Here is a 13,933-nt window from a genome sequence, read left to right as displayed (position 1 = left end):
GGGATGTAGGTTGCAGCTGTCACTCGGAGATGAAAGGGCTCACACAAGATAGAGTAGCATGGAGAGCTGCATCAAACCAGTCTTTCGACTGGGTCTGTAATGGATCTGGGAGATGTGTTATTTTATACCGGATTTGTCGATACCAAAACTAATGAGGGAGGTTGTAAATGTTTTCTTATATTTTTTTGTCAGAATATTTTTTGTGAATTGTATTTTGCCTTGTTTTATGCTAATTTGCTTATATGTTTGAGAGTGACAGCATATTGATTAATGTTAGCAGATGTGACAAAGAATATCAAAGAGACTGGTTACAAGTGGAAGCTTGTGTGTTGTGTGAAATGTCTTTGACGCTGGAGTCATCTTTGACCGTAGTTAGTCGGTCTCGGTGTGTGTGACGGTGGAACAATGTTTAGGTCCCCGTTATAATAATTTGCAAGTGACCAGCAAAAATTAGCTATTGTACTTTCTTTATATAAACATCAAGAAAGAAGCACATTTGGAGAAATGGTATTTGAAGCACCAAAAATGAGGCAAACGCATTGAACCAGGACATTTCCGCAACCGACGAAAACAGCATTATGGAATCAAACTTCCACTACACGACTGAAACAAACACGAAAAAGTCAAATATCATCTTATAAACATTTCACAGAAAAATGAGTACTGTCACAAAATATGCTAAATTCAAGTATATAACAATAGTGAGCATATTTCAGGCCGCAACAACAACAACAACAACAATAATTGTAATTGAGAATTTCACAGTGTACCTTCAATCCACTCGCATTATAAAAGACAAATACCATGAAGCACTAAATGCACTGACATTTAAGTGTTAGAATCCCAAGGTGAGGTTTCTACTACATATTTGGTTATGACAATGACAACGCATGTTGTATGAACTTTATATCTGATTGTGGTTCTGTCAGTATAAATATTTAATACACTAGAAAATGTTCAGAACTGAATTGAAACCAGATGTGTAAATAAAACTACAATATAATTGACAAATGGTGTGCAAATAAATGTGCAATCGGCTGTGGAAGAACTCCAACATTTTAGCTGGTGACAGCTCGACTGTTCCCTCGTAAGTAAAACGTGGAGTTATAGTACAAGGAGTAGCAAAAGACTGGAGGCAATGGAAAAAATGATGGCTTATAAACAAAACTAAGCTGGTAGGTATTTTTCACAGTATACCTTTTTCCTGGGTATCCTTCTGAATATTTATTGTTGAGGCACGAACCGAGTGCTTCGAGTGCTGCCCGGCTGCAGAAGTTCTGCAATCAGAAACAAAGTGTATGACTTTTCAGCTGAATGCTTACTGTGGATCTGACTGTGAAGAAATACATAAACATCACACTGATGATAGATTTATTCAAATTAAGGATATTTCTGTGAAGATACATTTCTAGACAGAATTTAGTTTGAGAATAAAAAACTGAGAGATGTCGTGCAGTGGTAAGACATGGGAGGATAGTAATTTGAGTCCTCATTTGCCAAACCAGAGTTAGGTTTTCCAAGGTTTCCCAAATCGCTTAAGACAAATGCTGGGACACTTCCTTTGCATATCAATGCAGCTAAGTTTCTACTCCGTCGTTACTCGATCACAGCTTATGCTCCGTCCCTAATGACTCTATTGTCAACATTTTAAATGTGATACCCAGTCACTAAGTTTGTAATAGAGCAACTGAGAACCGTACAGTTGTTCTCATGGCACTCTTGACTGTAATCATATATTTTTTCTTTATGTGATCTCATTTGATGAATGGCACATATATGACTATTACACAAATTAGGTACTTTATTATTCGAGCAGAGTGAAAGGAAGCATACTTAATTCAACAATTTGACATGCTTTAAATAACCCCCATACCACATTATTGCAAATATAGAATTATGACTGCACCATATGTGTAAAGGAATTTGTCATGCGTAAAGGAATTTATTAACTTTACAAGAAAAAAAATGGAGTGGGAATTAAAATCCATGGACAAGAAGTAAAAACGTTGAGGTTCACTGATGACATTGTAATTCAGTCAGAGAGAGCAAAGGATCTGGAAGAGCAGTTGAACGGAATGGACAGTGTCTTCAAAGGAGGATATAACATGAACATCAACAAAAGCAAAACGAGGATAATGGAATGTAGTCGAATTAAGTCGGGTGATGCTGAGGGAATTAGATTAGGAAATGAGACACTTAAAGTAGTAAAGGAGTTTTGCTATTTGGGGAGCAAAATAATTGATGATGGTCAAAGTAGAGAGGATATGAAATGTAGACTGGCAATGGCAAGGAAAGCGTTTCTGAAGAAGAGAAATTTGTTAACATTGAGTATAGATTTAAGTGTCAGGAAGTCTTTTCTCAAACTATTTGTATGGAGTGTAGCCATGCATGGAAGTGAAACGTGGATATCAAATAGTTTCAATGTCATATCCTTATACCCACATTTCTTCACCTCTTATAACCTTCTTTATAAGTTCTGTTTCGCTGTTGACTTTGTTCAGTAATTCCAGAGTGATGTGTATACGGTGTCAATCTCGTTGACATTCAAAAACTTCAGAACAAACTTTGTGGCTCCACATTTCACAACTAAAACACCTGAAAGAGGGCCTGAAAATGAGCCAAAGGATACGCTGATATCATCAGCAACCTCTCTGACAGTGTTTAGGCAATTTTCCAGAAACATGTTCTTTACTTCTACATCTACAACTACATCTACACTCTGCAAACCAACATGAGGGGCACGGCAGAGGGTACATCCCATTGTACCAGTTATTAGGGTTTCTTCCTGTTCCATTCATGTATGGAGCATGGGAAGAATGACTGATTGAATGCCACTGTGCATGCAGTAATTATTCTAATATTTCTTCACAACCCCTATGTGAGAGATATGTGGGGGAGGGAGTTTAAGTATATCCCTAAAGCAATCATTTAAAGTCTGCAGCTTGTGGTCTTTCAGTAGCGTTCTCGCTTCCTGAGCATGGGGTCCTGGGTTTGAATCCCGGCGGGGTCAGGGAGTTTAACCTGCCTCGAGATGACTGGGTGTTGTTGTGTCATCTTCATCATCATCATTCATCCCCATTACGGTTGGAGGAAGGCAACAACAAACCACCTCCGCTAGGACCTCGACTAGTATGGTGGTACGGGTCTCCCGCATCCTCCCCTATGCTCTGTCAAGGGGTATGGGACTTCATCATCATCATCATCACTACCATCATCATCAATCATTTAAAGCCAGTTCTTGAAACTTTGTTAATAGACTCATGAGATAATTTACATCTGTCTTCAAGAGTATGCCAGTACAGTTCCTTCAGTATCTCTGTGGCACTCTTCCACATATTAAACAAACTTTGACCATTTCTGCTGCCTTTCACCGTGTACGTTCAATACCCCTTGTTAGTCCTATCTGGTTTGGTTGCCACACACTCAAGCAATATTATAGAACCAGTCACACGAGTAATTTGTAGACAATTTCTTTTGTAGACTGATCGCACTTCCCCAGTATTCTACCAATAAACCAAAGTCTTACCCACGACTGAACCTATGTGATCATTTCAGTACATATGCCTACAGAATGCTACACCAAAGTATTTGTATGAGTTGACCGACTCCAACAGCGAGTCACTGATATTATTGTGATAAGATACTATTTTTTTCGTTTTGTAAAGTGCACAATTTTACATTTCTCAACATTTAGAGCAAGTTATCAATGTTTGCACCACTGTGAAATCTTACAAAGATCTGACTGAATATTTATGCAGCTTCTCTCAGATAGTACTTCATTATAAATAACTGCATCATATGCAAAATGCCTGAGTTTACTACTGATATTGCCTGCAACACCATTAATATACAACACGAACAGCAAGGGCCCCAGGACACTTCCCTGGGGCACACCCAAAGTTACTTCTACATCTGATGACGACTCTCCATCTGTGATAACATACTGTGACCTTCCTGCCAAAAAATCCAAAATCTAGCCACAAATTTCACTTGATACCCCATATGGTAGGTGCAGCACTGAGTAAAATGTTTTATGAAAATCAAGAAATATTGCATTACCTGGTTGCCTTGATCCAAACCTTTTAGTATGTCAAGTGAGAAAAATGCGAGTTGGGTTTCGCATGATCAATGTTTACGAAAACCATACTGGTTGCCATTGAGAAGATTATTATGTTCAAGATATCTCATTATATCTGAGCTCAGAATATGTTCTAAGATTCTACAAGAAATCAATGTCAAGAATATTGGACTGTAGTCTTGTAGATCACTTCTACTACCCTTCTTGTAGACGTGTGTGACCTGTGCTCTTTTCCAAGAACTGGGCATGGTTTTTTGTTCAAGGGATCTATGGAAATGGAAATGAGTGTTTGGCATCATTGGCTGGAAGGCCCCTTACGGGACAGGTCTGGCTGCCTCGGTGCAGGTCTTATTACATTCGACACCACATTGGGCGACCTGCATGCCAGATGGGGCTGAAATGATGACGAAGACAGCAGAACACCCAGTCCCTGAGCAGAGAAAATATCCAGACCCAGCCAGAAATCGAACCCAGGCCCGTAGGACAGCAATCCGTCACGCTGACCACTCAGCTATCGGGGTGGACATGGGATCTATGATAGATTATAGTTACCGTATTTACTCGAATCTAAGCCGCACTTTTTTTCCGGTTTTTGTAATCCAAAAAACTGTCTGCGGCTTAGAATCGAATGCAAAGTAAGCATTTCTGAAAAATGTTGGTAGGTGCCGCCACAACTGACTTCCGCTGTCGAATATATGTAGCGCTGCATAGGCATGCTTTGCCGGCACAAAGATAAATACTAGCGCCAAAACCGCTGCGTCAGTGAATAAATTAAAAAAAAAAAAAAAGGGTGGAAGACGAGCCTTCTTCTCCATCCCGAGTTTCGACCACTGCATTTTATACATTATCCACGAAGTAAATACAAATTCCGTATTGTTCATCTTCGAATATAGCAGCATTTTAATGTTGAATGTACTACGAAAATCCGACTGGCAAGACTGGGATGTTTTGTCAATATGGCCAACCCTATGTTCTGAATTTTTTCCTACCTGTGAGAAGAGATGGTTGCTAATAGGAACTTTTATGAATTGTGAATTACATACAGTATTCTCTTCGCCATAAGAATAATAGGAATATAAATATTTTGCCATGTATTCTTTCGTGTTTGCTGCTATCTCATTTAAATCCTGTCTGCCTAATAAACTATGAAACTAGGGTGAGACAACAGCAAACGCGGAAGAATATACATATCATGTCATATTTATATTCGTATTATTCTTATGCCTAATAGTGATACAGTCAGAAATGAAGCACGGCAATTGACTCGATTTTTAAATCTAAGATGACTCTAATTTCTGTGCATAATGTAATGTACTAAAGAGGCGTCTGCAAAGATTTTCAAACGGAGAAAAATTTTCGCTAAACTCTCGTTCAGAATGCCTTCTATCAAAAGCAGTCTATTATTTGGTTCTTGTTGATCATTATCAAAGAAAGCAGCAGTGTAAGTAACAACAAGTAACAGTCTCTTGCCATTGTTTTGCTATGAATCGATTCCTCTCCTTTTTTTTATTGTAAGCAGCGGTAGCGCGCACTAAAACAAGCCATTCCGCGAGTGGCGACAGGCCGTAAACACTCATTATCAGAATGCGACAAACAACTCATGACACAGTACAGTAATGCATTTTCAGCTTAGAGTGACGTAAACACCTATAACAAAGAGAACGGCACTTACCAGATCAAAGCAAAATAAGCAATCAATTCAAACCAGACGAAGCACGTGAAAAAGGAAAGGTACCCGTATAAATGCGGACGGAGCGCGTGACGCATAGCAATGGCTACCTAGTAAAGCTTAACTGCTAAGCTTACGACTCGAACCTACTGTAGCTGTATCGTCATTCATTCGACCAAAATTGTGTCTCATATTACAATGGACCAACTTTGTTTCGATTTGGAGGTGTGGCCTAAAACTTTTCTCTCCCCTTGAATTTCGAGTCTCAAATTTCAGGTGTGGCTTAGATTCGGGAAAATTTTTTTTCTTGATTTCGAGTCTCATTTTTCAGGTGCGGCTTAGATTCGAGTGCGGCTTAGATTCGAGTAAATACGGTAGAAGAGGGGCTAACTCAACCTCAAAGTCAGTATAGAATCTGACCGGGATTCCATTGGGGCCTGGAGCTTTGTTCAATTTTAACAATTTCAGCTGACACTAAATACTTATTTCATTCATCTTTTCAGTGGTATAAGGATTAAATTGGGACAATTCTCCTGGCTTTTCCTTTTTAAAGCAACATTTGAAAATGGGAGTTTAGTGTTTCAGCTTTTGCTTTGCTACGCTCAATTTCAGTTCTTGACTCACTCGCTAGGGATTGGTCACTAAATTTGGTGCTACTAACAGCCTTTACATACGACCAGAATTTCTTTGGGTTCTGCGAATCTTACAAAGATCTGACTGAATATTTATGCAGCTTCTCTCAGATAGAGACCATTTGCCAGTATTCTGCTGTGGTAGTCATTAAAGGCTTCACACATTGCTCTCTTTGACAGCCAAACATGTTTCATTCAGCTTCTCTCTATCTATAGCCCTCCACTTTGTCTTACACCCATTATGCAGTAATCTCTGCCTCTTTAGAAGTTTCTTTACATGGAAGTTTCCTCCCATTATGAACTCTTCCACTGTGTACATATCTATCCAGTGCGTGGTCGACTACTCTGTACCTGGAGTCCCTCTATGTGCTCCTGACCTGCACTGACAGTTTCAAGTTCCTCATTGAGATATGACACTATTGATTTTATATAGTTTACTGAATACACATTGGTGTCCAAAATTAAAGCAACAAACCGCTTTTCCCCATCATGTATCTATATAATCATACAAACTGTCGACCAGGTGTCCATACGATCGTGCTCTACACGTTAAGATGGCATTCCGGTCAATGGACAACCATGCCAACGATGACGTCAGGGCACCTATCAAATGAGGTAGTGTTTGCCGGGTAGCCCCATGTCGACAATCGTATATGGCTTTTGAATAACATCAACGCTAATTTGTTAGAACCTTTCCATTACATCATGAGTGGTGAAGCATGGTTTCATCTTTTCGGTCATGTACTGCTGTCAGAGGTGGTCACACCCCATACTGAGCACATTAACCAGTTGTCAGAATGCGTACAAAACGAAGAACATTTTTGTCTATTGTTATGCATGTTGTGGTTGTTTACGTTCTGCATTCTTTACAGTGTTTCTACTTTACTATCACCGGTTTATACTGTCTTGTGGCAAAATAAATGCAACCTTGCATAATTTCGATTTGTTGCTTTAATTTTGGATGACAGTGTATACAGGGTGTCCCATCTATCTTGAACACCCTAAATAACTGTTTGTCCAGATGCAAATTACAAAATGTTTCAAGCAAGTCGTTCACCGATCCAGGATGTCGAAGTTGAGTAGTGGTTTCAACTACCCAAACCACGTCCATTCATGTTGTGGTGGTTCGTTTCGGTGGTTTGCTGTTGGGGAGGTTTTCCAGTGAGCAACACTGAGTGTTTCCACTGCTGAAATTTAGCTGCGATGCGGTGCAATTAAGTATTTTGGTCGAGTACAATTTGAGTGCACCAGCGGAATTTTCTGTCTTGTGGCCGTTAGTGTTCCGGTTACCTGCCCTCGCCACTAACGTAATTTCAAGTAATGCCCTTTTCTCACCTGTTGTCGCTGTCCAACATGGTGTGTAATTTTGACAGCTAATACACAATCCATTGTGGATTATCATGTTTATAACCTTTCCAGTTTCAGTTCTCATGTACTGATTGAGGGGAAGCAAGTCATTGTGTCGGTCAGTCCACGGCTGTCCCCTGGTTGTGTTCCGATGGATCAAGTATAGCTGAGCTCACCACCTGTCTCACCTAAGTGAACGAGGGCAGACCGACCTCCCTGGAGGCTTCTGAGTGCCACCGGTGTTTAATTATCTGTTGTCCGCTACTTTAAATTTAAGGCTTATCGTTATTTTTTATTTTCTTAAAAATTTTATAAATTAATTTTTAAGTTTATCTTTCAAGCTTAAACATTGTGGCCCTCTGCCTTTAAAAGATTATGGTAGTATATTTTAAAATTTTGAACCTTAATTGTGGCCTTCAGCCATTGGTTTTGCACCTTGCATATGTATGTTCTATCTGCTTAGCCTTAAGGCTTTCCATGTAGCTGTGATACATTTCTTAATTTATTTGATTTGCCTCTTTAATTGCATTTTAATCTTCTTGATTTTTAAGATTTTTTGTTGTTAAACATTCTGGCCTTGCCTTTATAAGGCTATGGTAATATATTCTAAAATTTTCAAATTTAATTGCGGCCCTCAGTCATTTGTATTGCACATGCATATGTTTGCTGGTTTTTTAAAAATTATTTTATTGCTATCTTAATTGGGACCTTGCCGTTGGTGGGGAGGCTTGTGTGCCTCAATGATACAGGAAGCCGTACCGTAGGTGCAACCACAACGGAGGGGTATCTGTTGAGAGGCCAGACAAACGTGTGGTTCCTGAAGAGGGGCAGCAGCCTTTTCAGTAGTTGCAGGGGCAACAGTCTGGATGATTGACTGATTTGGCCTTGTAACACTAACCAAAACGGCCTTGCTGTGCTGGTACTGCGAACGGCTGAAAGCAAGGGGAAACTACAGCCGTAATTTTTCCCGAGGGCATGCAGCTTTACTGTGGCATGGAGAGCTGCATCAGACCAGTCTCAGGACTGAAGACCACAACAACAACAACAATCTTAATTGGATTTTTATCTTGTTGATTGGTTAAGATTTCTTGTTTGGAGGCCTTCAGCCGTGAAAGAGCTGCATTCAGTAAAGGTCTGGCTATGTGCCACTTTGGTTGTAAAGGTTGTTAAATTACAATAAATGACAATTAGAAGGAGAAACTGACCTCAACCTTTGGCCCTTTTCACAATCCTATCACCTGTTCTGCCCAGTGGGTTTAGCGGGCGTATCACTCCATTGCTGGTGGTGGACTGGAGTCGAGGCAACAGCCGCAGATTACACGTACCTGCTGTACCAATATCTGGCGGCTTTTCTGTGGTCATTACCACTGTGGTCCTCCCCTTGTTACCTGCAAAAGTAATTTGCGGTAGTGTGGTAGTTCAGAATCCATTAACCTTGAGGGTTTCCTCTTTCTTGCTGAAGCTATGGTCATTTTTGTAGATTTCTGCAGCTTCCCTGAACAAGCGAGTGTCGTAGCACTTTCCACAGCAGGAGCTTCTGTGTTGGCTAATTTTATTGTGTGGCCGATCTCCACCACGGCCTATTTCTCCATCAGACCCCACCTGCAATGCCACATATGTTCTGTCATCCTGGTGCTGACTGATCATCCAGTAATTCCAACATATAAGGGAGATTTGAAAAGTCTGTGCAAAGTCCGAGAGATGGCACCAATGGCACGTATCGAGGTCATGTTTCATTAGTAGCATCTTTGGAAAGAAAACACACCAAGCTTCAGCCATATTGGTCTATTTCTTTGTGTATGGCATTCATGTGAATCGAGGAAGATGAGTGATTGTCAAAAAATGGACGAAAAAGAATTTCGTGTCATGATTAAACATTACTTTATGAAAGGCAAAACACCTCAGGAGAGCAAAGAGAAGCTTGATAAAGATTACGGTGAATCTGCACCTTCGATTAGAACAGTTTATATGTGGTTTCAAAATTTTCGGAGTGGCCATATGGGCATAAGTGATGCTGAACATTCTGGACACCCTGTGAAGGTTACGACTACAGAAATCATTGATAAAATCCATGATATGGTGATGGATGACAGAAGAGTTATGGTGCATGAGATTGCTAGTGCTGTGGATATCTTGAATGAATGGGTACATAATATTTTGCATAAACATTTGGACATGAGAAAGCTATATCTGCAAGATGGGTTCTGCAATTGCTCACACTTGACCAAAAACGGAATCGTGTGAAGTGTTGTAAGGATGGTTTGCAGCTGTTCAGGAAGAATCCGAAGGACTTTAAGCATCGTTTCATCACTGTGGATGAAACATGGACACATTACGATACTCCTGAGACCAAAAACAATCTAAACAATGGGTTACCAAGGGAGAATCTGGACCAAAAAAAAGAGGAAGACCATTCCTTTGGCCGGAAACGTTATGGCGACTGTCTTTTGGGATTCGCAAGGGATAATCCTCTGCGACTAACTGGAAAAGGGTGAAACTATTACAGGTGCATATTATTCATCGTTATTGGACTGTCTGAAAGCTGAGCTGCAAGAAAAACACCGGCGATTGGACTGCAAAAAAAATCCTTTTCCATTGTGACAATGCACCAGCACACACCTCAACAGTTGTGGTCGCAAAAATTAATGGAAATAGGATTCCAAATCATTTCACATCCCCCCTATTCTCCAGACTTGTCTCGCTCGGACTACTATTTGTTCCTCAATTTGAAGAAATGGCTGGCGGGACAAAGATTTTATTCAAACGAGGAGTGATTGCAGCAACTAATAGCTATTTTGCAGACTTGGACAATTCCTATTATTCGGAAGGGATCAACAGATTAGAACAGCATTGGATGAAGTGTATAAGTGTAAATGGAGACTACGTCGAAAAATAAAAATGGTTTACCCCAAACACTTAAGTAGTTTTTATTTTTGCAAGGACTTTTCAAATGCCTCTCATAAACTTTTCCACATGTACACAGTATGCAGTACATTCCCAATCTTGCAAATGAGGCCATTTTCTCCTTTGCCAATCTGAGATACTCTTCGATGTTCTTTGGTGGTTTATAAATAGTCCTTATGCTGTGTTTGTGCAATGTGTGGCTGATTCTGACAAACACTCTGCGAATGTATGGCAGAATAGCTGTACATGACATTTCTTCTTCCAATGTGTCTCTTTGCCAAAACGTCTTATACAACTGGTGGAGTACCCACTGCTCATCAGAACGTGAAGTACAACAAATTGAAAGTGTCCTGTATAGCAATGGGTATTCTACCAGGTGCGTAAGAGGGGTCACAGAATCAAACACTCAGCAAAGTGACACATCGGAAAAAGAAATGTCAGGTACAGTCTTTCTGCCATACATTTCCAGAATGATGGACAGAATCATCTGTATATTGCACAAACACAGCATAAAAACTATTTATAAACTGACAGACAAGACCAGAGAATGTCTCAGACGGCAAAGGACCAAAGAGACTAACTTTCAATGTTTGGAATGTATTATATACCATGAACATGTCGAAAAATTTGTGTATGAATGACTGGACATATCAATCAACACCAGGGTCACCAAACATTAATGGCACTGCAGGTTGCGACAGGTGGAGAAATAGGCCACGGCTGAGTGTGCGGTGCGTGAGACCAATCACAAAATAAAATTTGGACAACACGGAAGTTTTTGTTATGGAAGAGACCTACCACACCTGCTTGTTTCGGGGGGATAAAAAAACTCTGCAAAAATGACAACAGCTTCAACAAGAAATAGGAAAGCCTCAAGGTGGATTGATCCTGGTTTCCCGTGCTGCAGCCAATGACTGTTGCAGGTAGGAAAGAGAGGACCACAGCAGTAATGATCACAGACAATGGCGCATCAGGTACATACAATCTGTCAGTACAAGCTTGACTCCAGTCAACCACCAGCAATGGAGGGTGAAGCTTTAACAATGCCATCCTCTCATGCTGGTAAAATGTCATAAAAAATCATCAAATGAACGTAGGCTGAAGAACCTGAGACAGATGCAAAGTGGCAATTTATCATTGCCAGCAACATCATTAATATACAATCTATGAGGGTAATCCCAAAAGTAAGGTCTCCTTTTTTTTATAAGTACATAGACCTGTTTATTTCTACAATGGTTTACATCAGTTTACAGCTTGAACATATAACTATTTTTTGACATAATCACCATTTCTGGCGATGCATTTTTGTAGACGCTGTGGCAGTTTTTGTATGCCCACGTCACACCAGCTTGCCGTCATGCTCTTCAGAAAGTTATGAAATTCTCCTTTCACCTCCTCATCAAAGCTGAACCGCTGGGACCACAATTAACTCTGACAGGTACTGTGGGACTCTGAAAAAACTCAAATGGGCAATTCGGAACCGGAGGAGAGGAATGTTGAGCGAGGGCGTACACATTCTCCACGACAACGTTCGCCCACACATCGCTCAGCAAACAATTGCTCTCCTGTAACAGTTTCAGTGGAACATAATCACCCACCCATCCTATAGTCCTGACTTGGCTCCCAGTGACTATCACCTGTTCCCTAGGTTAAAAGAACGTTTGGCCTGAAAGCGATTCAGCTCCGATGACGAGGTGAAAGAAGAGGTTCATAACTTTCTGAACAGCATGGCGGTGAGCTGGTATGACAGGGACATACAAAACCTGCCACAGTGTCTACAAAAACGCATTGACAGAAATGGTGATTACGTTGAGAAAAAAAATGCCAGCCCAAGTGGCCATGCAGTTCTAGGCGCTGCAGTCTGGAACCGTGAGACTGCTACAGTCGCAGGTTCGAATCCTGCCTTGGGCATGGATGTGTGTGATGTCCTTAGGTTACTTCGGCTTAACTAGTTCTACGTTCTAGGGGACTAATGACCTCAGAAGTTGAGTCCCATAGTGCTCAGAGCCATTTGAACCATTTTTTGTCAAAAAATAGCTAAATGGTCAAGCTGTAAACTGATGTAAGCCATTGTAGAAATAAACAGACCTATGTACTTATAAAAAAATAGGAGACCTTACTTTTGGGATTACCCTCTTACATCTTCATCTATACTCTGCAAACCACCGTGAGGTGCATAGTAGAGAATACATACAACTGTACCAGTTATTAGGGTTCCATTCACATATGGAGCACGGGAAGATTGATTGTTTGAATGCCTCTGTGTCTGCAGTAACTATTCTAATCTTATTCTCTCAACCCCAATGTTAGCAATACGTAGGGGTTGTAGTATATTCCTAGAGTCACTAATTAAAGCCGGTTCTTGAAACTTTGTTAATAGATTTTTTTGGGATAGTTTGCGTCTGAGTCTTCCAATTCAGTTCCTTCAATTTCTCTGTGAGACTCTCCCATGGATTAAACAAACCTGTTACCATTCATGCTACCCCTTCTCTGTATATGTTCAATATCCACAATCAGTCCTATTTTGTATTGATCCCACACACTTTTAGCAATATTCTAGAACTGGTCACGTGGGTGATTTGTAATCATTCTCCTTTGTAGACTGCCAATAAACCAAAGTCTACCACCTGATTTATCCATGACTGAGCCTATGTGATCATTCTATTTCATATCCCTGTAGAGTGTTACATCCAGGTATTTGTATGAGTTGACAGATTCCAACTGGGACTCACTGATATTATAGTCATAGGATGCCACATTTTTTCATTCTGTGAAATGGACAACTTTACATTTCTGGACATTTAAAGCAAGCTGCCAATCACTACATCACTTTGAAGTCTAATCAAGATCTGACTGAATACTTATACAGTTTCTTTCAGATAGTACTTCACTATAGGTAAGTCTGCCCCGATAGCTGAATGGTCTGCGCGGCGGTCTGTCACGCCAAGGGGCCCGGGTTTGATTCCTGGCTGGGTTGGAAATTTTCTCCACTCAAGGACTGGGTGTTGTGTTGTCCTCATTATCATTTCATCATCATCAGTGGAAGGCAATGGGAAACCTCCACTGGAATCACTTCCCTAGATGCTCATGCGGTGGACCTCTCTGATGAGGCTTCCCCCATAACAAGACCATAAGGCAGGACACAGAAGTACTATAGATAACTGCGTCATCTGCAAAAAACCTGATGTTACTATTAATATTGTCTGCGAGCTCATTAACATACAACATGAACAGCAAGGGCCCTAACCCGCTTCCTTTGGTCATGCCTGAAGCTATTCTTACTTCTGTTGATGACTCTACATC

General features: G+C 40.5%; 1 protein-coding gene across 1 annotated transcript in view; it reads right to left on the bottom strand.

The window, feature by feature from the left end:
• Nucleotides 1–13,933, bottom strand: part of LOC126108232 (serine hydroxymethyltransferase, mitochondrial-like) — a 205,713-nt gene that overhangs the window by 147,219 nt on the left and 44,561 nt on the right. The window contains exon 3 of the mRNA XM_049913463.1: nucleotides 1,198–1,277. Within this exon, the coding sequence (XP_049769420.1) occupies nucleotides 1,198–1,277 (80 nt within the window). The remainder of the gene's footprint in view (nucleotides 1–1,197; nucleotides 1,278–13,933) is intronic.

The sequence above is a fragment of the Schistocerca cancellata genome, chromosome 11, assembly GCF_023864275.1.
Source record: "Schistocerca cancellata isolate TAMUIC-IGC-003103 chromosome 11, iqSchCanc2.1, whole genome shotgun sequence".
Classification (NCBI taxonomy): Eukaryota; Metazoa; Arthropoda; class Insecta; order Orthoptera; family Acrididae; genus Schistocerca; species Schistocerca cancellata.
This window is presented reverse-complemented; position numbering and strand designations above follow the sequence as displayed.